At 38.3% G+C, this 25,865-nt stretch overlaps 1 protein-coding gene across 1 annotated transcript; it reads left to right on the forward strand.

The window, feature by feature from the left end:
* LOC104249079 (uncharacterized) lies at positions 1–25,752 on the forward strand. Its single transcript, XM_070167594.1, has 8 exons — positions 1–237; positions 1,882–2,020; positions 8,371–8,618; positions 13,348–13,455; positions 13,534–13,723; positions 23,987–24,126; positions 24,226–24,261; positions 24,708–25,752. Exons 2-8 carry the CDS (start codon positions 1,945–1,947, stop codon positions 25,494–25,496), a joined length of 1,587 nt encoding a protein of 528 aa, XP_070023695.1. The 5' UTR covers positions 1–237; positions 1,882–1,944; the 3' UTR covers positions 25,497–25,752.
* The last annotated feature ends 113 nt before the right edge of the window (positions 25,753–25,865 follow it).

The following is a 25,865-nucleotide window of genomic DNA, read 5'->3' on the forward strand; positions in this document are numbered from 1 at the left end:
GACCTGCAGCGAGCCTAAACCCAACTAAGGAGATGGGCTTTTAGTTCTGTACTTGGTTCCGGTTGCAACTTAGAATTCGACCGCAGACAATAATCAAAACTTTTCTCTGGCTTTTGTATACTGATTTTCGAATTAGGGAGTATATTAGTCCAAAATTTGTTCGCTCCAATTCCAGGGGATAATCTTATAATTCCTTCATTCACCGCTATCCTGTTCTGCTGCATTCTCCTTGAACTGGTTTGTCTTTTTCTTCCCTTCCTTTTTTTTTTTTTTTGAACTACTAGAAGAAATTATTTTAATTTTCGTGCGCAGGCATTCGTTATTCTTATTCTAGGGTTAATTCTTTTTCCTATTTGTTTGATATGTCTTTTTTTTTTTGAGTTATTTCTTTCTTTTATTGTTTGGGAACTTGTTGAACCCTGGAAACCTAGGAACTGAACTGACACGCCAATTCTGCTTTGTTTGTTCTTGCTGCCGTATTAATTTTCCCTCTTTTTAGTTTCGCCTTGTTTAGAGAGAACTTATGTTTGTATGCCTTTGATTAAATAAAAGAAATGCAATGTGTGCGGTTTTATACGGCTAAAGATTCAATGTTCTTTAACTGCTAGGCCAATATATTGACACCATTCGGATGGTATCAAATAAATACTGCCACCAGCCATATATTCTAATGGTAGGACTGGGCTGGGTGGTGCTTTTTTTTTTTTTTTTTTTTTGAGAAGGTAACATAGTGGTGTTTTAATTGTTTTATTTTGTATATCTCGAGTTTAGATTTCTCCTCATGTTTTCCCCTTGTTCCTTTTATCTGGACATTGAGATATTTATGCAAAGCACATTTTTTTACATAGGGTACAATTTTGGAAGCTAAATGGTATTTCAGTTGTTGAGCCTACATAAAAAGATGGGCAAAAGTTATTTGAGGGATTGAGTGTTTAATTAGTTCTACTTTTCAAATATAAGAAAATTTGTTTTTTTTCTTCCCTTTTGTGAGGGTGGTGTCCAGCCAGCATGCACGCACCTCGACTTTTCCACCAGATACCCACTACCTTCCACCAATGTAGGTGCCGGGTGATTTTGCCCACCATATGCTTAGGCAGATGAAAAGAAATTACCTAGTGTTTTTTGCCTCCGCTGAAATTTGAATCTAATACCTCATTATTCTCCTTCGATTTTATGAACTACTAGGCCACACCCTTGGGCAAAGACACATAAAATTGCAGATGTTTGCTTTTATTTACAGTTATTAGCATACAATGTGAGGATGGAATCATTGAATTAGTTGCAACGGCAAACATGGGATAATATTAAGTGTCAAACATTATATGGTGGATATGTAGCGCAAGTGTGCTTTATGAAAATTGTGTAGAGTACCAATATGATCTGAATTAGTAGCATATAAATGCACACTTTATTTACTTGGTAGTGTCAAGTAAGAGTTATCTTACTTGGGTCATCTTTGTGCAGTGACAAAGATGGAAATATCTTACTTATATCTTTTCCTCTTTCTCCACCTTCTATTACATCTATGCCATCCATTATTATATCTGAAGATATATATATTTGGTAAATGTATCTGAGTGTACACAATTGGCACATGCTGGGCATGCCTAAATGATTTTCAACTAATCTAAGATGTCAATTAAGGAGTGTAAATATACTCGACTACTTATTTAATTTGTGTCAAGACATTCTTGTCCTCTTCAACAGGGATCTTATGACCCATAGAAGTGTTTGCTCTTTTCATGTTTGGCATCTTTCTCATGTCTATACTTCTGATATCATAGGATTTGCCTGCTAAATTATTAACTCTATTTCACTTTATCTGCTGCCAGTCCCACATATGTGATCTCGTACTTATTTGGTTTTGTTTCTCTTGCTCAGGGTGCTTTTCTCTTAAGGGTCTGCCAAGGGGTTTACTAGTTGGTGAAGTTTGTGTCCAAAACCATGGGAACCACATTTAATACGCAAATTTTGGTGGACAAGCTGGCAAAGCTCAATAGTACGCAGCAAAGCATTGAAAGTATCCGTCAACATTTAGCTGCTAAATTGATGATTGTTTGATCTTATTCTATTTTTCAGGAAATGCATTGGTTGGGCATGGGAATTAATTTCATGTTTGTAAACTTTGGGAAGAGAGAGAAACAAAAAGAAATTAGAATGAGCAAAAATAAAGTTATTTTTGCCCCTTTGTTTAGTTTGGTGGATAAAGAAAAAAAGAGGAAAAATATAGGACTTTCCATTATCTTGAATTTGAATTTGTGGCTAAAGAGGAAAAATTACTGTTCTTCCCTCAGTTTCTACTCAAACCCAACAGGAGAGGGAATTTTTTTTGAAGCATTTTCTTTTATTCTGCTTTTTTCTCTAGTTTCTACACAAGCATAAAGTTTATTGACTTGTGTACTGTATTTTTGGATAATGAAATTGTGAGAATTAGCACGGGAAAAGAATATCATTGATGTTCATTATAATACAATGAACCCTATTTATAACTCTTAGAAACCAAAGAAGTTCTATATTTCATATCTAGAAGAGAAGATTACAAGGCCTATTTATAATACTAATTCACCTAATCTATTAGTTGCCATACACCTTATTACACCTACTATACAACTCATATACATGTGCTAGCTATGATGTAGTACATGTGTATACATGTGCTACACAACTTGTATTACACCTACTATACAACTCATATACATGTGTTAGCTATGATGTAGTACATGTGTATACATGTGCTAGACAACTTGTATGTCAACACTCCCCCTCAAGTTGGAGCATATATATTCATCATGCCCAACTTGTTACAGACATATTCAACTCGAGCTCCATTCAAAGCTTTTGTGAAAATGTCTCCCAATTGATCTCCAGTTCTAACATGACCTGTAGAGATGAGCTTTTGTTGAATCTTTTCACGAACAAAGTGACAATCTATTTCAATGTGCTTAGTCCTTTCGTGAAATACAGGATTAGAGGAGATATGAAGAGCAGCTTGATTATCACACCACAACTTTGCTGGCAATGTAGTTTGGAAGCCAACTTCACTTAATAGTTGATGTACCCATACAACCTCACACACAGATTGTGCCATAGCTCTGTATTCTGCTTCCGCACTAGATCGAGATACGACATTTTGTTTCTTACTCTTCCACGAAATCAAGTTTCCACCAACAAAAACGCAATATCCTGTCGTGGATCTCCTATCGGCTTTTGACCCTGCCCAATCTGCATCTGTGAAACACTCAATGTTAGTGTGTTCATTATTCTTATATACTAGACCCCGTCCTGGAGATCCCTTTAGATAACAAAGAATCTGCTCCAGAGCCGCCCAATGCCTGACTGTTGGGGAAGACATAAACTGACTCACAATGCTGACAGAGTATGCGATATCGGGACGAGTTACTGTAAGATAGTTCAGTTTCCCAACCAATCTCCTATATTTCTCTGGATCTTCGAATAACTCACCGTCTTCTTTCACGAGTTGTGTGTTAGGAACCATTGGCATGCTGCATGGTTTAGATCCCAACTTTCCAGTTTCAGCTAACAAGTCAAGAGTATATTTCCTTTGGGACAAGAAGATGCCTTTCTTGCTCCGTGTAACTTCAACTCCCAAAAAATACTTTAGTTGCCCTAAATCTTTCGTCTGAAATTGAGTGTGAAGGAAAGACTTTAGAGTTGAAATTCCTGTAATATCACTTCCAGTAATAACGATGTCATCAACATATACTACCAATAAAAGAATACCATCATCAGACTTTTTATAAAACACCGTATGATCGCAATTGCTTTTCTTCATCCCATATTCTAGAACAGCCTCACTAAATCTGCCAAACCAAGCACGGGGACTCTGTTTCAGCCCATAAAGAGATTTTCGAAGACGACATACCTTTCCACACTCCCCCTGAGCAACAAACCCAGGTGGTTGCTTCATATATACTTCTTCCTGAAGATCTCCATGTAGAAAAACATTCTTTATATCAAGCTGATGCAGAGGCCAATCATAAGTAGCTGCCATAGAAATGAATAATCGAACAGAAGCTAACTTGGCGACCGGGGAAAAAGTATCCAAATAGTCGACTCCATAGGTCTGTGCATACCCTTTTGCAACAAGGCGTGCCTTAAGGCGAGCTACTGTCCCATCGGAGTTAAACTTAACAGCAAATACCCACTTGCACCCAATAGCCTTTTTGTTAGTGGGCAGATCGGCCAACTCCCAAGTACCATTCTCATCTAAAGCCATCATCTCTTCTATCATTGCATCATGCCAACCTGGGTGGGACAATGCTTCACGAACAGTTTTAGGTATCCTAGCAGAATCTAATGATGCAATAAACGAGCTAGAAGAAGTAGACAAATGGTCATAAGACACAAAAGAAGAAATAGGATAAGTACATTGTCGTGTACCTTTGCGAATGGCAATAGGAAGATCCAAACTAGGATCTGAAACACAGGAGGTTGGATCTACCGACGAAGCAGAAGTAGGTAAAGGATCGGGTTCTGAGGTTTGTTGTCGCCTGGTATACACACGAAGAACAGGTGGCTGCTCGGATGGTCGATCGAGGGAAACGGGTGACTGAGGAAGAGGTGTTGGAGAACTAACTGGATGTGTGACAGTGTAGACCAAAGTATCATCTTCTTCCTCAGGACTGTTATAAACATATGAAGAAAAGAACGGATAATTTTCATGGAATGTGACATCGGCAGACACTAAGTACCTTTTGAGATCTGGAGAATAACACCGATAACCTTTCTGAAGACGTGAGTACCCTAAGAACACACACTTAAGGGCCTTTGGATCTAATTTAGTTACCTGTGGACGAACATCACGAACAAAACAAGTACAACCAAATATTTTGGGTTCAATAGGAAATAATGGCTTAGAGGAAAAAAGAATGTTGTAAGGAATATTACCATGAAGTACAGAAGATGGCATACGATTTATTAAAAAACAAGCTGTAGAGACGGCATCAGCCCAAAAACATTTTGGCACTTTCATTTGAAAGAGGAGTGCTCGGCCTACTTCAAGAAGATGTCCATTTTTTCGTTCCGAACCTTTACCAATAACCTGTGATTCAAGAACATAGAGACCCCCAGGCTCAGAACCTTTACCAATAATCTGCTTCGTCGTAAGATCCTGAAAAAGACAATAATTGGGAAAAAATGAGACACAACAATTTAGAGTACGAGTAAGTTTACTGACAGATATTAGATTGAAAGAAAAATCAGGCAAATTTAAGACGGAACTAAGGGAAAGAGAAGATGTTGGGTTAACAGTGCCAGAACCCTAAAACATATGAGGTAGACCCATCGGCTAAAGTAACTGTGGAACATTGGGTATGTGACTGAAAAGTGGAAAAGAGTTTAGAGTTACCTGTCATATGATCTGTGGCACCAGAATCAATGACCCATTTGGATGACGAAGAGAGGAGACACTTAATGATTTTACCTGACTCGGGGATAGTATTGATAGGAAGAGATGATGACTGAGATGGTGAAATAGTCTCGGAAGTGGCGATGTTGGCATACTGAGATCTTTTGTTCTTATTCTGAAGCTTCACACAATAACGTGAGCTCATGACAATAAAAACATTCAACTTCCCCTTGCTTTAGGTCTCGACTATCGCTACTCCGATTACGATTACTATGACTCCTATTCTTTTGGACGCGGCTAAGCAGAGCACCACTATCGATCGTGGCTGTCGGACCTGGATGAGACTTTTCAGTACGCAACACTCTTGTAAAGGCCTCTTTCAAGGAAGAGATAGCAGTCCCAGATAAAATCTGCGATTTGGCCCCTTCAAATTCGGGAGAAAGACCAGAAAGGAAACTCATGACCGCCAGTTGTTCACGCTGAGCCTGTTGTACCTTCACATTTGGACTAAACGACAATATAACATTAAGCTCATCATACACCTTCTTAAACTCTGAGAAGTAAGTGGTGAGAGAGCGATCTTGCATGGATGGATGGTAAAATGCCTGGCACACATCATACATGCGAGACAAGTTTCCTTTGCCAGAGTACAAAAAATCTAAATAATCCATTAGATCCTTCACATAATCACAATGAGAAACTAGATCATTTACCTCACTGTGCATCGAATTCTTGATTTGGAGAAACAATTTTGCATCCTCCTTTAACCAGACTGATTTAGTCTCATCCTTGGGTGGATCATCAACCAAGTGGTTCTCTTTGTCGATGCTCCGCAAATAGAGACGGATCGTCTTACTCCAATCCATGTAATTGGAACCCATGAACTTATTCTCCGTAATTTTGGACATAACCGGAATGACATCAACGGTAGGTTTCGTTTCAGTCATCTTGCACCCGAATAATAGCAGAATCAAATAGTCAAGAACAGTGCAGTGAACAGTGAACAATGATATTTGAACAGTGAACAGTGCAGTGAACAGTACAGTGAACAGTGCCGGAACAGTGATCTTGGAAAATGAAAGTTGTCAGAAAAAAAAAATTCTGACAGTACCACTTTGGTCGGAATAGTGAGTAGAAAAATCTGTAAAGAAGCGGCCGGGGCAGAAAATGGCTGGAAATAGTGAAATAAAATCAAAGCAGCGAAAGACTGTTCTGAACAAAAATAATTTGAACGGGAAAAAAAAAATTTCCAACAACAAACTAATGAAAAAACTTTAATGCTCTGATACCATGTTAGAAACCAAAGAAGTTCTATATTTCATATCTAGAAGAGAAGATTACAAGGCCTATTTATAATACTAATTCACCTAATCTATTAGTTGCCATACACCTAATTACACCTACTATACAACTCATATACATGTGCTAGCTATGATGTAGTACATGTGTATACATGTGCTACACAACTTGTATTACACCTACTATACAACTCATATACATGTGCTAGCTATGATGTAATACATGTGTATACATGTGCTAGACAACTTGTATGTCAACAATAACTATACCCAATACATATTCTACTTCTATTTAATACGTGACTAGGATTATTTACATAACTATATAACATTCCCCTTAAGCCGGTGCATACAAAATCATATGCACGTGCAAATTTTTTGATCCAAACTAGCTCACACTGCTTCTGCACTAGACCGAACAACTACATTCTGTTTCTTGCTCTTCCAGGACACCAAATTATCTCTTACTAAAATATGATATCTAGACGTAGAAAAGTCTATCAGAAGATTATTCTGCCCTATCTGCATCTGAGTATCCAAAGATCTGATAATGGCCTCGATTCTCAAGCAATAATCCTTTGCCTGAGCTGATTTTATATACCGAAGAATGTGGACAACTGCATCCCAATGACTATCACATGAAGAATTCATAAACTAACTTACAACACTCACAGAAAATGAAATGTTAGGTCTAGTCACTATGAGAAAATTTGATTTACCAACCAGCCGCCTATATCTTGCAGGATAGTTAAGCGACTCCCTTTCTCCTGGAAGAAATTAGAATTCGGATCCATAGGAGTGTCAACGGGTCTACAACCCGTCATTCCCGTCTCTTCAAGAATGTCTAAGGCATACTTCCGTTGTGAGATCACAATGCTTGACCTAGACTGAGCGACCTCAATACCCAAAAAATACTTTAATTTGCTTAGATCCTTAGTTTGAAAGTGCTGAAAGAGATGTTGCTTCAACTTAGTAACATCATCTTGATCATTGCCGGTAATAACAATATCGTCAACATAAACCACTTTCTTTACGCATTGAATTGTTAGGAGAATCCATTTTGAGCATGAATCATGGGGAAGAGAGCATTGTTGTAGTCAGAGGGGCTGAGGGGGGGAATATGGTGGGGGGGGGGTAAGATTAGCAAGTATCATGCCATGGCACATATTAGAGTGTAACACACCGTGGACTTTGTATGAATACATTTATTTAACACTAATTCAAGCTCGCTACTTCTGTAACTATATTCTCGATATGGTCCATTTGACAAAGGATCATTTCCATGTGGATATCTGTAGAGTAAAGTATTTAGTTTGTTGTGCAGTTTAGTGTGATAGTGTATTTTTTTTAATCACTTCAATCGTAAGCCGAATATGAGTGCACTGTAGCCCCTTTTTCCTTGACTATGTGAAGAAGCTTTCTTGCACATTTTACATAGGTGTAAATACTTGCTTTGCTATTCTCTCTTTCGGCAATCAGCATACTTTGTCGTGATTCACATTAATCATATTGAGTATGGAAGACTTACATGCTTCAACATGGCCTAGGATAACGTTTCTATATCTTTCATGGATATATTATTTGAGATTTCTATTTTTGTCTGGAGATACTATGGTGCTGCTACTTTGGCTTGCTAGAGCAAATTGTAACCTGATTGCTCGACAAATGCTTTCTTTTCATGGATTGTAACTTAACTCCAACTAGCTTTATCACATTGGTGTATTTTTCACATGAACAAAGCTAAACAAGTTGTTGAAACTTGGGCCCAGCAATTCCATTGCTCACCACGTGAACAGAGATTGGCGTTTCTTTACCTTGCAAATGATATTCTTCAGAATAGTAGGAGAAAGGGTTCAGAATTTGTTGGTGAGTTCTGGAAGGTCCTTCCAGATGCTCTTCGTGATGTAATTGAAAATGGAAATGAGTTTGGAAGAAATGCTGCATTACGGCTGGTATGTTTCTCTAGTTCCTTATTTAGCTCCATACTGTAGCCATAGTTGGTTGATGTGTTTGATGAGTTTAAGCTCACCTAACTATGGGTAAAATTATACAGATTTGTGAATGATTGTTCGAAACAGAAAGTTTCAACTGTAATCGGTTGCCTTTATTTGTAATATCCTTTGTCCAATAAATTTAACTTGAAAAGTTAGAACTTGAACTTGAGAAACAAGGTAATACGAGTATAAGCTATTTTGAAAGAGTATAGTAATTGGGATGTACAACAGGCACTTCTTGGTACAAGTATGAGGTGGAACATTTTGGAAGGAGTATGAAGTTTGCAAGAGAATATACTATGTGACATTTTTGGAGAATATTTAGATCCCTTCTGTAGGCGGAGAAGTAGTTAAGACCTCTTTAATTAGGTTTTCTGTTTTATCTCAACTTGAATGCCTTTTTTTCCGGATTGGTGTATCCCAACTTGAATGTCTTTGCTTGACTTTGCCCATCGGTCATACAATAATAGAAAAACTAACTGTTTAGTCTTCATTGAGGAAACACGCTTAGAGAGGACATTGTGCGCTTTTGGTTTTAAACTGTTGATGTGTGCGACCATCTCATCTAAAAGGTTAAGTTGTTAGACTGAGCATAATTTTATTTACTTCATTATGTCTTCAAAACGTCCCTTCACGTGTGAACATGATTCTTTTTATGGGCTGAGCATGTGGAAGTTGTTTTTACACACTTTTATCTACTTACTTATGTCTTCAATATAAAGAGTAAAATAAAATAGGAAAAAGTTCTTTTTTAAGAGTTAATTTAGGTCCATATAACTTTTTATGGATATAAACACTTGAAAATATCCTTTCTAGAAGCAAATGGTACTTTCAGATGAACACACACAAAAAAAGAAGGTAAACATTCAGAAGAAGTATGATAATAGTGGATCTACTCAACCTTGATCTCTACAATTATTAAGTGGCAAGGAGGTCCAAAATATTTTATTTGTTATCTTTCCCATCCAAAATTAATTGTATTTACTAGAATATAATATAATGACCAAAAAGGAAAAAAAAAAAGGAAAGACTATCTTCAACAATTTGTTGGACTCGACCAATAAGATTTCCTTCCCCAGCCCCCTTCCTCTCCACCCAACCTCAGTATCCTTAGCCCTCCTTTCCTATTGGCCCATACCATCACTTCTGCATCCCATAAGAATGTTTTACAGTTTGCCTGAGTTGACATTGTGGCAAACCGTTGATCATTTCCAAAAGTTGATCGATTTTCAAATTAAGGAATTAAAGAACAAGATCGTGAGCATCATTACACAACCTTTGCAGTATCTTATAAACCTTAAAATTTCCCAGTTGTAACAGTGACCGAGTGATTCTTTCAATTCCCCGTTATTGCAATTTCTCCTAAAGTATAATCTCATCCTATAGGTTATGGGTTCAAGCCGTGGAAGCATTCACTAGTTCTTGCATTAGGGTAGTCTGTCTACATCACACCCTTGGGGTGCAGTCCTTCATTTGACCCTACGTGAATGCGGGATGCTTTATGCACCGGGCTGCATTTTTTTTGAGTCGCAGTTGCGTCTTTGTCCTCTTTAATATAAGTTTCCAACAAACTGTACCCAGAGGGCCCTGATATGGTTCCATAAACCAACTTCATGAGAGAGGGACTGCATAATGTTCCCCTCCATATTTTTTCTTAGTTACTTGTTTCAATAAAGCTTTATCATTCTTACAATATTTCTATAACCATTTGAAGAGAAGGCTTTTATTGTGCACTCAGAGATTTCGTTTTGATAAGAAGTTACCCACAAATTTCTATGCCCCAATTCCCCGTCCTTGTTTTTTTTTTTTTTGGTTGTAAAACAGTTCAATTAACATGAAAAAGTTTTCTTCTCTTTATTCCTCTTATAGGCAATCTATTCTTATCCTCTCCTGCCTCTTCCACACTTCTAGGAATAGGAAAAAGACATAGTGTACGTGGAGAGTGTGAGTTCAATATGCTGTTAATTAGAACTAGTGTGTCACCCATTGAAAGCTTTTATAGTCAAGAGTGTCAGACGACATTTGCTCACACTTATCCTGTATCTCTTGCCATATCTCTGTTAATTTGTACTTCATTTCCAGAGGAAGACCGAGGTTATGCATTTAATTCCAATTTTCCTGAAAAATCTTTTTTTGGGTTTAAGAGGCCCTAAGGTTTCCTATAAATGGTGTTTTGGTCAAGCAATAGTTAACATTGAATCAGTGAGCTTTTGTTGTCAAAGAAGGGGGTCTCACGTGTTTATTAGGCGGAACCTATTTAGTTTTGCTATACTCGATTGCAGATTTATTTGAGATAGAAGTTACCCATTTGAAGAGAAGGCTTTTATTGTGCACTCAGAGATTTCTTTTTGATAAGAAGTTACCCACAAATTTCTATCCCCCAATTCCCCGTCCTTGTTTTTTTTTTTGGGTTGTAAAACAGTTCAATTAACATGAAAAAGTTTTCTTCTCTTTATTCCTCTTATAGGAAATCTATTCTTATCCTCTCCTGCCTCTTCCACACTTCTAGGAATAGGAAAAAGACATAGTGTACGTGGAGAGTGTGAGTTCAATATGCTGTTAATTAGAACTAGTGTGTCACCCATTGAAAGCTTTTATAGTCAAGAGTGTCAGACGACATTTGCTCACACTTATCCAGTATCTCTTTCCATATCTCTATTAATTTGTACTTCATTTCCAGAGGAAGACCGAGGTTATGCATTTAATTCCAAATTTCCTGAAAAATCTTTTTTTGGGTTTAAGAGGCCCTAAGGTTTCCTATAAATGGTGTTTTGGTCAAGTAATAGTTAACATTGAATCAGTGAGCTTTTGTTGTCAAAGAAGGAGGTCTCACGTGTTTATTAGGTGGAACCTATTTAGTTTTGCTATACCCGATTGCAGATTTATTTGAGATAGAAGTGATGATAGTACGATAGCGCTCAATTAACGAGAGGTGCTGCATCTAAGAGCTTAGAGCCTTGAAGCCTCATATGCAAGCCCATTATTGAAGTTTCTTATTATCCAGTTTGCTAAGTATGAAATTCAAACACTTCTGCAAAAACATTAACCAAGTTATCCAACTTATTGTGTGATTCAGTTCTTTTTGTTTTTGGACCTAGATTTTTTTTGGAAAAACAATAACAACTACTATAACACAATTCCAAGCTACTAGGGGCCTGTTATATGGTTCCTCACTATCCATTTGGCTCAATTTGGACATTTTTCATTCCAATAATTAGTAATTGGTGGTAATTTAATTGTAGGTTCTCTACATTTTATTGACAAATAAATCTCCAACCAACTCTTAGCACTTACGGAACTTAATTTGAGCTTACCATCTTGACTAGCTTTAATCACAACTAGTTGGTACCGCTAATATGTTTTTTTGCTTCCATTATGTTTATTTTTTGCTAAGTCTACATGGATTTTGATGATCATAGGGGTTTTAGACAACTTCCATGTGATTTTAGGTTTATTTATCAACTTTTTATTTTTAAGCTGCTGCTCAAGTTTTAGATTCTTTTTAAGTATTTTGCCTTGTATTAGTAGGAGCACGGTCAATGCCTTTTCTGTTTCATATGGCATTGTCCTATCACATTCAGAGTCCTACATGGTTTTGCAATAAATTATACTAGTTCCGTTGCTTTTTGAAGTAACATTTGTAGTAGTAGTAGTAGTTCTAGAAAGCAAGCGTGACATTTATTTTTTATAAGAGTCGAACATGGTGGCTTAGATTCTCCTTTCAAAACAGTTATTGCCGCCAACAAATGTGTGGAGTTGAAAGAAACACTCTTTTATGCTATTCCCTCCGTCCCAATTTATGTGACATTTTTCGCTTTTTGAGTGTCAATTTGACTAATTTTCGAAGTTAAATTGGATTAGATCAACTCAATATTGTAAAATTAAAATTTTGGATTTCCAAAACTATATGAAAAGTACTATAAGTTACAATTTCTTTTCATGTCAATATGATGAGAACTACATTTTAAAATGTTGGTCAAAGTTCACCTAAATTGAATTTCGATAAGCGAAAAGTGTCTGATAAATTGGGGTGGAGGGAGTATATGATTGTTGGTCAGATATGAAAATGACACAATTTTTTAAAATGAAAAGCCAGTGATTTTCCCTACATTCACCTATCTTACTACTGGATTTATCTGTTCTGGTGATTCGAGAAGAAAAAAGTAATTTTTCCCTACGTTCACCTCTCTTACTCTTGAAGTACTTGCGCTCTGAGAGAAAGTTTCTTCAAGAGAACCAGAAAGGGAATTGCATTGATAACATTGAATGCCCACCTGGTTACCACTTCTTGAATTGTTCTGCAGTTGACCTTGTTCTAGACCATGGATGTTGGTTCTAGCACTTAGTTATGCGACATCTTCAGGATGATTCCCCTATCTCATTTTCATTTTCACGAGGGTACAATTATATGCAGGATTGGCAAGCTGTTCTCCTTATATTTTAGATATGCATTGCAAGCTTTAACTAAGGTTATAGTGATCGTAATTCACGTAGCCATGAGTTTTAACTTTGTTTAGCCACACTTTGAATATTAACCTGAATAGTATGATGAACATTGGATGAAAAATTGCCTACAATATCATATCTTTTATCCTGGGTAGAGTTTATAGATCTTTGTACAATGTGACTTGCATTGTGGAACTGCCGTGGTGCCTATTTTATGCTCTATTTAATTCTGAAACATTAGATCACTATCTGGGAGGAGAGAAAAGTATTTGGTTCTCGAGGGCAGCTTCTGAAGGAAGAGTTTGCTGGGAAGCATGTTGGGAATGGAAAGCATAGTGGAGTCAAAGTGGTAAGTCTCCCTTTTTATCCTGGTCTTTTGTTGTTGAACCTGTTTTAGTTGTTTATTCTTTTTTATATATATTTGAAGCTGGATAGAACCTTCTCATCACACTCTTTGCGGAGAAACTCAACTGGGGATGCCCTTGACAAAATAGTTTCAAGTTATCAGATGCTGTATGGTGGTCAAATTGATGAAAATGCTATATTGAGCAGATGTAAAAGTGCCATTAGCTCTGTTGATAAATTAGATAAGGAGATTGGAGGTGATCTAAATCCAGGTGCGTTTTCTTTACCACTTGTGATGTGTGCCTAACAATGCTTGGCTTGTCCACTTTCATGTTATAATGGCGTAGAAGAAACATTTTAATCCTTTCACCAGGGTTTGTCTAGTTGCCCGTCAATTTTTTTTTTTTTTTTTTTTTTTTGATAATGGTAACATGTATATCAATAAATAAAACAGCACTAGGGCAGTGCCAAGCCATATTTACAAGGAAAACAAAAACCAGCTATGTCAACCTAAGATTTCAGTGCAACTATCTGGCCTACTAAAGATTCTGCCTCCTCTACACAACTGTCTTTACACCAGAAATGAAACAAAAGTAAACACTTCATCTTGATGTTCTGTAAAGAATTGCTTCTGTCTTCAAAAGTTCTTAAATTTCTCTCCTTCCAGACTGTCCACCATATGCAAGCAGGAACCAATCGCCACCATTTCTTCTGTCTCACTATACCCCCATTGTAATTCCAACACTTCAACAGATCACAAGTGTTAGCTGGCATGCTCCATTTAAGGCCCACAATATTAAGAAAGAGCTGCTACAGTTGGTCAGTAAAAGGACAATGAAGAAACAAATGGCTATTAGTTTCTATAGCTGTACCACATAATAGGCATCTAGAGCATAGCTGAAAACCTTTTCTTCTCAAGTTCTCTTGAGTTAGACAAGCCTTTCTTGCAACTAACCATGAAAAGCATACCACCTTGAAAGGTGCCTTTACTTTCCAAATATACCTCCAGGGCCATTGTTCTAACTGTTGGTTTGAAGCAACAATTAAAGTACATGCGGATTTGACCGTAAAATTCCCACTCCTGCAAAGGTTCCAACAGAGTTTATCTTCAGTTTCTCCAAGACCTTGGAATTGTTCCAAGATATTAAAGAAATCCACAACCCTCTCTAATTCCCAATCATTCAAGGCCCTTCTAAAAGTAACATTCCATCCTTGCTGACCCCAGGGCCTAGGCAGTGTCCAAAGTGAATGTACGCGATGTTGCAATGCTGAAAAAATCAGGAAAAAATTCTTTGAGAGGACCATGTCCTAACCAATTATCACTCCAGAAAAGTGTTTTCCTTCCATTACCAACCTTTATGGTTGTATTATCAGCCAAGAGTATTCCAGTGAAGTCTGATTGACCTCCATACCCCAACCCCATGTGGGCTGTTAACAATGTTAGAGCACCATAGTGATTTTGTCCATACTTGTCACAGATGACCTTTCTTCACAAAGCATTAACCTCCAGATTGTACCTCCAAAGCCACTTCAAGAGTAGACTCTGATTGTGGGCTTTAAGGTTCCTAATGCCCAAGCCCCCTTTGTCTTTGCTTGTGATAAGGGAATTCCAGTTAACCAAATGAATAGCTTCCTTCTCTCTGTTTCCTTGCCATATAAATTTCCTTCTTAGTGCATCAATTCTTTTCCTCACCTTGCTTGGTAAGGGAAACAAAGACATTATATATGTAGGAAGTGCATCCAAGACACTATTAACCAATACCACCCTTCCACCCAAGGATAAATACGGGCTCTTCCAGATTGACAGCCTCTTTTCACATCTTTCAAGAACCCCCTTCCATATTTCCTGAGCTTTGTTCTTGGAGCCTAGAGATAAACCCAAATATATAGTTGGTAGAGAACCCACCTCACATCCCACCCAGTATAGCTGCTAGGGCCTGGATATCATCCACTTCTTTAACTGGGAACACTTGCCGGTCAATTTTGTTCCAACTGAACAATACAATTCTGGTTTGTTTATTCGTTAATTTTCTGGGGTCAATTACTTGGACCTCTTTTTAATTCAGCAAAAATAAATAGAGCTCCGTTGTAGTTAAAATAATATCTGACAGTTTTTTGCTTAAATTTTCAAATTGGATGGCTTTTGCTTTTGGCATCCTTCGCCTGAAATTCCCTTTGCCTAACTTACCCAAAGTAGAAAGAAGGGGCTTCCTTCTTCAAAGAGAGAAGGAGAGAGAGCGAGAGTGAGGGAGACAAAGCTCCATTCAATTGTTTTGTTTGCATATCTAGTTTGATACTTCAACTAAATCAAAAGCCAATTCATTCGTTTTGCTTCTATATATGGTTTAATAGGGAAGCTTAGGAAAAAACTCCGCAGAGATAAAAACATTGACATAACCTATCAGAAAAGGAACGAGTAGACAAAGCAATGATTCGATTTCTTTATAAGGACTTAAGTCTCCTTATGGAGAAGAACTTATGGAAAAAAGGATCTCTCATCAGAAAAGTAAAATAATCTTAAATAAATAAAAAAGGTAAAATGTGCTTGAATATCTAATTTGACAAACACAGGTTGACACTCGAGCACTATGGCGGACCAGAGATTGTAGAGTGGACTGCTGAAATGAGACCTACCACATTTCGTGCTTGAGCATTTTCTCCACAGGGTCTTTGCCAGTAGTGCCATCCTCCTGGTTGGCTGTAAGGGCGGGTGCCGGGTTGTCCCTCACTGCTGCGTTCTTTTAAGCTATGGATTAAAAGAACACAATTAAGGAACATAGTGCAATTGTTTTTGTTTTTATTGTTTAATCAGCTATTTCCTATTTATTTTGTTTCAGAAATCTATAACAAAAAATAGATTTTATGACAAAATAGCAGTGTTATCAAAGGCGAAAAGCGCAAAAAGGCTCTAAGGTGTGTTGGGGCTTTAAGCGCAAATAAAACATGGGCTTTAATGAATAAAGGCGCAAATGGAGAAAAACTACAAATATGTATGTGTAGTCCAAGACTAATATCTATAAGCTTGAATATCAAATATATGGACAAAAAAATTGAAGAAAGTTTATAATTAAGTGAAATATCAATTGTTTAGTGTTGCCTCTTCCGAATTACGCTTGTTAGCAAGGAAAAATATGCCTTAGAGTCTGGATGACAACACTGAAGTGCTCATTAAGCGAGGCGAAGCGCTCAACATGTTTTGAGCCTCACTTCAGGGCTTAAGAGCGCGCCTTTGATAACACTGCAAAATAGAAAGAAAAGAACCGATTTTGCATCGCTCAAAATTGACAATTAGTCATACAGAATTTCATTAAGCAACTTTATCTATTGGGTTAAGGGCAAGATATTCATGAGGATCTATATAATAACTCATTGGAAAGAGGACACTTATCGTGGTAGAATAAAAGAGGATCGTTCTGCGGGTATATCCACCCCAAACCCAATATTAGAATCAATCCAAATGTTGCCGGTTCTTTTTTCTGTGAAATTGTTCCTTGCTAAACAAATAGGTGTTCTTCTATTGTTTTTTTAAATCTGAATACTTTTGCTACCATGGAACCTGCTGGTTATTTTATCAACCATTGTCCTTGCTTAGTTGATAATGCTCCCTCCGCCCGATTTTTGCGTGCTAAACTTATACCGTCCTTTCTATTCCATTTTATTTTTCCATTTGTACCTTCCTGTTTAGCTTCTTTTAGTTGTGTAAAACGATAACTGGGGACCAAGTTTTAGTGCTTCAAATTACTGAATTAGCAATGTAATTCCAGTTTGGTTTAGAATATATACTCCTGTTCCTAAATTCAATGTCTTTCACTCTCTCTTGATTTTTATTGTAATACTATAACTCATAAGTTGTATTGGAACTTTATGCTTCCCGCTATGTGATCAAAGTCGAGTCAGAACCTGACTCTCTAAATATTGGAAATCACCCTTTTTGGGTTCTTATGTCAAAATTGTTCAGCATGTAATATCGTATATGTGTTGCTCGTTATATAAAATATCAATTTCTTTCAGTTCAAACTACCCAAACTATGCATGCTGACAAGGTTGACATAAAGGGCTCTGACTTGGGAAATGTGCCCAGTCACTTCTTCTCTTTCTCTATCTCCGAAACATGTCTTTCCGGCGACTCTTTCTTCTGTTAACTTCTTTTAATCTGTTTAATTAATCATGGAAGACAAGATCTTTATTTCAGGTGAAAAATCTTTTGAGCTCATTGATTCCGGCGAGGGGTGGTTTGTTCTGATTGAAAGGGGTAAAAGACTCTCGTGCAGAATAAATATAGATGAGGAAAATCTCTGACGAGTTTGCGACGCACTGAGGCAAGCATCTAAAAGGGAAGGGAATTACTATAGACGTTGGGGGTGGAAATCACAAGCTTACTATTACAGAACTTTTGTCAACTTCAACTGCTATGGTCGATTCATTCGTATTGAAACATGGCTGGGGGACAGGAAGAAAGCAGTAATTATTCCGAAAATTGATTACAACTTGGGTTGGGTCGATATAGCTGATAAAATTTTAAACTTTTTGGGAAAACAATCTTCAACCAGATCCAGGCATGCTTATACACATAGTACAAAGTCTTATGTTGACACTGCAAAGATTTCCCAATGGCCGGAGATGTCAAAGATTCCAGCAAAGGGGGTTGATGAGGTGTCCTCAGTTAAGCAAGGTGCAGCCGGCGAAAGCTTTCATTTCCTCTCAAGATGCTTGGTTGGCACTTCTAACGACCCTTTCAACTACATCCCTAACCATGAGGTGATCCAAAAATGGTTTTTGAATAGGTGGAAAGTTAGTGCTGGTTTGAAAGTCACCCCTATGTCCCACAACCAATTTCTTTTTGAATTCCCATCGAGGCAGGAAGCGGTAAGAGTTCATGCTGGAGATTGGTTCTGGAATGGCCGTCATCTTTCATTGAAGTGGTGGTCTCCGGTGACCGGCACTGATTTTGCCTCCCAGAGATCTGAACAAAAATGGATCAAGGCTTTTGGTATCCCTATTAATGCTTCGAAACTTGAGACATTCAGAACCATTGGTGACATTTGCGTCGGCTTCATTGGCATTGATTTGGATACGGAGTACCGGAACCATTTTATTTGGGCAAGAATCTGTGTTAGCAACAGTAGCAAAAAATGCCCAGAGAAGATAACACTTGACCTTGAGAACTGGAGTTACGAAATCTCAATTCTGAAGGACGTTGTTGCGCCACCAAAGCCAGTTAGAGTAGCAGGAGCTGCATCAGGGATTGGGTCATCACAGGCATAGAGTTTGGGGAAAGCTGATGAGGGTTACGTGAATTCGGGGCACGTGGAGGGACAGCTGTCCAAGGGCAACTTTAATTCAAATCTCTTGGGCCCATTTCCCAGCCTTCTCAATTCACGGGCCACAAGCCAGATCAGGCCCAATATTGCTAGCAGTTCAGGAGTTATTAAAGAACCTGTGGTGGGCCAAAATTTTAGTTACTACAAAGGCCCAAAAAAGAAAGCCCATCAGAAGGCCAAGCCAATCAAACCCAATTTTATTTAGGAGTGGCGAGCTAAAGGTTTATTGATGGACCCTCGTCCTAAAGTCATCGTTGCTACACCTTCTTCTTCTATTTTCTCTCACCAGTCTCAAGCCACGAAGTCAATTGATGAATCCCTGCCGCATGCAACTGTTGAAACATATCTGGAAGCCGCTGATGAAGCAGAATCTCTTTTGGCCAACCTCAGGGGTCTTCCTCAACAACTGGGTTGGTCAGAAGTTGCTTCTACTGCCTTAATGTGCTCAGAATCTGATTCCTACACTGAGGCACTTCCTTTACCATGGCATGAAGGAGAGCAATTGGAAGTTCATGGAATCCAACAGAGTATTCAGCAACCTACAACAATAGAAACCTCCAAGTGGACCAAATTGGTTATGGGAAAAATTTGCAAGGCATTTGGGGTCAATACAGTGGGGTTTGAGCATGAAATTTTTGATTTAATTACGAGAATGGATAAAAAAAGACAGGTTCAATTGCAAAACAGGGGTTCACCATCTTCAGCTAGTAGAAAGGGGAAAGGGAGGAAAAAAGGTGGTACAGAGGTTTAAAATTTAATTTGCAATATCAACTATGAGGGAAGAAACAAAAGGGATAGGGGTAGGTATGGCAAGAATATGTCCACATGAAAGTAAAAATTCTCAGCTGGAACATTTGCAGTCTGAACAAGGAAAATAAAAGGAGTACTCTAGTATCTCTAGTTAGAAAATAGAAAGCTGACATCTTGTGTCTCCAAGAAACCAAAATGGAGAGCATTCCAACTTCTATGATTTACCAAATTTAGGGGAATATGTGGGTAGATTGGGCAGCATTGAAGGCTAGTGGCACTAGGGGTGGTATTCTTATCTTGTGAGATAAGAGAATGTGGAGGTGTATTGATTCTCTTCAAGGTTGCTTCACAATGACTTGCTTCCTTGAGAGCTTACATGAAGATTTTAGATGGGGTTTTACAGGTGTATATGGACCTCACAACAATATAGAGAGGGAGGTCTTTTGGCAGGAACTAGGTGCAATAAGAGGAATTTGGGGTGATCAGTGGGTCGTAGGAGGGAATTTCAACGTTTGTAGGTTCGAATCTGATAGGTTGAATTGTACTAGAAGAATCAAAGCTATGAAGAGCTTCTCATAACAATTGTGGATCTGCAACTAATGGATTTGCCTCTACAAGGGGCTCAATATTCCTGGTCAAGAGGGGAGGACATTTTCCAAGCCTCACGGATCGATAGATTCCTAGTCTCTCTAGAATGGAATGAAAGCTTCAATGCTGTCAAACAATTGGCTCTTCCAAGAGTTATTTCAGACCACATACCTTTGTTGTTAGAAAGTGGAGAATGGGACACAACACCATCTTATTTCAAGTTCGAAAATATGTGGTTGCAACAAGAAGGATTCATTGATATGGTGAAAGGGGTGTTGGCAGAACTATACAATAGGTGGCAGTCCAGATTTTGTACTCATCTAGAAGCTGAGGTGCTTGAAAAAAGATATTACCAACTGGAACAGGGAAGTCTTTGGTAAGCTAGACACGAGGAGAAGCAGAGCGCTAGATGAGTTGTCAGTTTTAGAGCAGGCAACTGAAAGCAGAGCTCCTAACCAGCTTGAAAAGCAAAGGTTCTTAGCTCTGAAAATGGAGTTGGAAAAGATTGCTAAAGCAGAAGAAACCTCATGGAGGCAGAAATCTAGATGTTTGTGGTTAAAAGAAGAGGATAGGAATACTAGATATTTCCATACAATGGCCAAGTCACACATGAGGTATAATTCTATTGACAAGCTCAAGATAGGTGATGGGATTACAGATGATAAAGAATTGATCAAGAAGGAGATCTTGAACTACTACCGGAATCTCTACAAAGAAAATGAAGAGTGGAGACCAACTTCCAGCTTTGATGATGTTGCCAGCCTATCAGAAGAAGAAAGAAAGACGCTAGAGCAATGCTTTGAGGAAGAAGAAGTACATGCCATCATTCAGTCATGTTCCCTTGATAAAGCCCCAGGACCAGATGGCTTCACTATGGCTTTTTTCCAGAAGTCATGGGATTTCATCAAACCAGAGATCATGGCTGCACTTAATCAATTCTATCAGCAATGTTACATGGTGAAATCATGCAATGCTTCATTTATTGCACTGATTCCAAAAAAGAATGATGCTATTGAACTTAGGGACTATAGATCAATTAGCCTTATTGGTAGTGTATACAAGATTGTGGCCAAGCTGCTGGCAGAAAGATTGAAGAAAGTTGTAGGAAAGCTGGTGTTTGCTCACCAGAATGCATTGATCAAGCAAAGACAGATAACTGATCCAGCTCTAATTACTAATGAGGTCTTGGATTGGAGGATTAAAAATGGGGAACCTGGTGTGATGTGTAAATTGGACATAGAGAAGCATTTGATCAACTTAATTAGTCCTACTTGCTTTCTATTTCGAGGAAAATGGGGTTTGGGGACAAATGGTTAAAGTGGATCAAGTATTGCATCTCTACCGTCAAGTACTCGGTCTTAGTGAACAGAGGTCCTGTGGGCTTCTTCTCTCCTAAAAAAGGAATAAGGCAAGGGGATCCACTCTCTCCTTTCTTGTTCATACTAGCCATGGAGGGTTTAAGTAAAATGATTGAAAAGGCCAGGCAAATGCAGTGGACTCAGGGATTCAATGTAGGTACAAACATTGGGAACACTATTACTATATCACGCTTATTGTATGCAGATGATACTCTGATCTTCTGTGAGGCAAATAGAACTCAAATCATGTACTTGAATCTTACACTGCTCTTCAAAGCCTTATCAGGTCTACATGTCAACAAACTGAAAAGTATCATCTACCTTGTCAATAATGTACTTAACATTGAGGACCTGACAGAAATCATGGGGTGTAGTATTGGAACACTACCTAGTACCTACTTGGGCCTACCACTGGGAGCTAAATTCAAAAGCTGTGAGATTTGGAATGGAGTTGTGGAAAATTTTGAGAAGAGGTTGGCTTCCTGGAAGTTGCAATACCTATCTATGGGGTGGGGGTGGGTGGGTGGGGGGAGAATAACTCTTATTAGCAGTGTACTTGACAGTATTCCTACTTACTTCATGTCCTTGTTTCCCATCCCTATAAAGGTGCTAAAAAAGCTGGACAGATTAAGGAGAGACTTTTTATGGGAGGGGAATAGTAGTTCTCACAAATTTCATCTGGTAAAGTGGGACAAAGTCGTGCAGCTCAAGTGCAATGGTGGGTTGGGGGTCAGAGATCTTGCCATGCAAAATAAGTGTCTTCTAATGAAGTGGTTATGGAGGTATGGTACAAATGATGCAAGTCTTTGGAAGAAGGTGATCAATGCTAAACATGGGGAAAATGATAATTGGGGCACTAAAATTGTCAATGCCCCCTACGGAGTAGGACCTTGGAAGTATATTAGCAAGTTAGGGAATAATGGAATAAAGTTTTCCAGAATGTCCATTTCAAGCCGGGCAATGGAGCACACATCAAATTTTGGAAAGATAAGTGGCTCAACAATTCTACCCTTATGGAGGACTATCCTAATCTTTTCCACTTTGCCCTGGACAAGAACTCCTCAATTGCTCAAAATAGAACTACCAATACTTGGGATGTGCACTTTAGAAGAGCAGCTCAAAACTGGGAGATTGAAAGCTTGATGGAAATGATAGCCAAAGTGGAGGCTTACAATATTGATGGGAATGCTTTGGATATGATGAGATGGGACAGTAAGGGTAGTTTCACTGTCAAAGAATGTCATAGGCAACTCAATTCTCAGAATCAAGTTCTTGATGCATGGCCTTGGAAGCTGATATGGAGGACCAAATTACCAGTGAAGGTCATTGGTTTCAACTGGACAGCCCTACATGAAGCTTGCCTAACTCAAGATAATCTCAACAGAAGAGGGTTTCAACTGGTTAATAGATGTTATCTATGCAGGAGGAACCAGGAATCTATCAGTCACCTCTTCCTGCACTGTCCAGTAGCCATTGATATATGGAACATGCTCTATAGTATTTTTGGGATAAGTTGGTCATGCCACAAAATCTGAGAGACGCGTACTTGAGTTGGAGTCTTTGGCTAGTTGATAAGTCCATCAAAAAGATCTGGATTATGATACCTGCAGTTGTTTTTTGGTGTTTATGGAATGAGAGAAACAAAAGATGTTTTGATGGCATCTCAACTCCAAACCACTCTATTAAAGCCAAATGTTTAACCAATCTTTTTTGCTGGTTTATTAGCTCTCTTGTCCTAGATTGAGACATTGTATAGGGGCGAGCAAGTCACTTTTGTTTTTTGTATATCTACTTCTTGTAAGTAGCTTCTTGTACTCTTGCATCTTCTTGATGCCTTTTAATACAACAATTTATTTCATCAAAAAATAAAAAAAAATATCAAGCAAAACAGAAACATGAGTTATCATTTTAGCTAAAAGTTACTCGGTACCTTTGCTAGTGGGAGGTAGCAGGTAACCGATGGAACTATCAGAGATGGGTGCAAGTTGCCCCGCACGCCAATGTCAGTAATTTCCTTTAGCTAAAGTTATTAACATCTATATCATCTTTGAAGTAATTTTATGGGGCTGTGTTTGTTTAGCACTTGCTTAGAGTCCTACACTATAATCTTGTTGATTTTAAAAAATGTGTTGCCTACCTTTTGCTGTTATGTTAACCAATTCACTTTCTCTTCAATTTTGGAGAATTAAGGAAATTTTATGTGCTTTATTATTGTAGAGGAGCACATGATTGTGCCAGTCTTATTTAAGAGAAAAATGGAATAGTTACAAAATATTTTAATCAAGTCATGTTTCTTAGGTGTGTATTGTGAAATTTTCTAGTCAGAGAAGCCAGCTTTCATGGGCATGGTTTAAGGAACACTTTTAAACCGTAGGGCATTGTGGTCTTTATTTGTTGATCATCTAATTGATTGTTTAATACCTTATTTTCCTCTCTTGATTTGTATTTTATTTATTTTTTCTTTTGATACTTGCTATGTCATGCTGTGGTCTTATCGACCTCCTCCCTTGCTCTTCAGGCCATCTTAATGGATCTGGTATAGTGGATGAGCTCAAGGGGCAACACACTATATTGAAGGACTGTATTGAGCAGCTCACAACTGTTGAATCATCCAGGGCAAACCTCATCTCTCATCTTAGAGAGGTCCTCCAAGAGCAGGTTAGTCATCCAGTTTTGGTGAATTCAACATCTTTCCATCTCCCTGTTTGCTTTTGTTCTTTCGCTCTTGATTGAGTAGCGCCACGGGTTTCTCCTCAGGAATATAAGCTGGATCAAGTCCGCAATCAACTTCAGGTAAGTAACATGCTTATTAATTTCCGTTAAATGCGTTATTGATCTTTTAGGTGAATCATGAAATCAGATGGTCTCATTCAAACAATGAAATGCTTGATTATACTTGGTTATAATGACATGATACTGGTTTCATAGAGGGGGTCGAATATAGTTGAGTAGTCGAGGAAAGAGATAAACCTCATGCTTGCTTGGAGAAGTTATCGTTTTTCTTTGTGTTTTTCTTTGTGAAAAGGAAAAAACATGTAGAGAAGGAAAAGCTTATTGGAAGTACCAGCATATCCTATTCCTCAAAAGTAAAATATGTATAGAAGGAAAAAAAGTGCTTTTATTTTGCAGTAAAGTGTTCTACTGACATGAAGTATTAATACTGCTATCTTCCTACATTTTCTGGTCTACATTTGTGCCTAGTTAAACAGTGTTATGATGTTCCATCACTTTACTTTTAGGCTGCTCAGTCCCACGCAGATCAGGCAGGCAATATTTGTAAACAGTTGCTGAATTGTGATGCCAATGGGCAAATCTTGCCTGAGCAGAATCGAAAGGAAGCGAGTACCTCCCAAGCTCCACAGGCATACGTAGCAGGAAATCGAGAGCAATCTGCTCCAGTGATGTACACTCGACAGGTATCTTATGAAAAATCTGGCAACCTTGATGAAGATATGAAATCTGCAGCTGCTGCAGTGGCAGCAAAGCTCACTGCATCAACATCTTCAGCCCAGATGCTGACTTATGTTCTCTCATCCTTGGCGTCCGAGGGTGTCATAGGCAACTCAAGTAAAGAATCTTCCCACGATAATCAATCGGAGAAAAGGGTGAAGCTTGAAAATGACCACTCAGCTTATGTCCCTTCACAGAACCCTCAAGAACCCCTCTCATTTTTCTCTCAATCCTTCTCAATGCAACACAATCTCCCGAGCACAGCTCAGGAATCTGCTCCAATTGAACCGCCTCCTCTACCATCATCGCCTCCACCGTTGCCACCCCTGCCTCCTATGCAGCCATATCCAGTGCCTCAGTGCATGCAGACATCTGTGCAGTTGCCTAATTCAGCATTTGTTTTCGCGACAAGCCAGCAACCTTCAGCATTGCCTGGTTTTCTCCAAGTTGTGCCTCCTGTCAATGGGGTTTCTCCTTTTACATCTCCCACAACAAATGCCTACCAAGGGTATTCAACTGATAGTAGTTTATATAGCCAGTCTTCATCCTTGCCGATGGCACCCGTTACCCGTCAATAGGATTGACAGTTCCCCGTGGTGCCTAGAATGGTTTGTTTGGTAATTTAGAGCAAATACAATCATACTTAGCTTCTCTCACTTAATTTTAGGGTTCTTGACAGCTTTTACATAATTAGCTAGTCTGATGTATACAATTAGGCTATTCACATTGTAACTATGTAACTTATGTTGTGATTTTATTTCTAGATTGGAGGTTGTTGGTGTTTATATAATACTGACCTAGTATTGCACTATAAAAAAGTCGTTTGTTCGAGTACTTCACTATCTTCACAATGTCAACCACGTTTGTTCACTTGTGACTTCCTAGCAATTTTATATTCAGAGGAAGCAAACAGGCTATGAGACAATCATTCGTGTCCCCTTGGTTAA

Source organism: Nicotiana sylvestris, chromosome 2 (genome assembly GCF_000393655.2).
Source record: "Nicotiana sylvestris chromosome 2, ASM39365v2, whole genome shotgun sequence".
In the NCBI taxonomy this organism is placed as follows: Eukaryota; Viridiplantae; Streptophyta; class Magnoliopsida; order Solanales; family Solanaceae; genus Nicotiana; species Nicotiana sylvestris.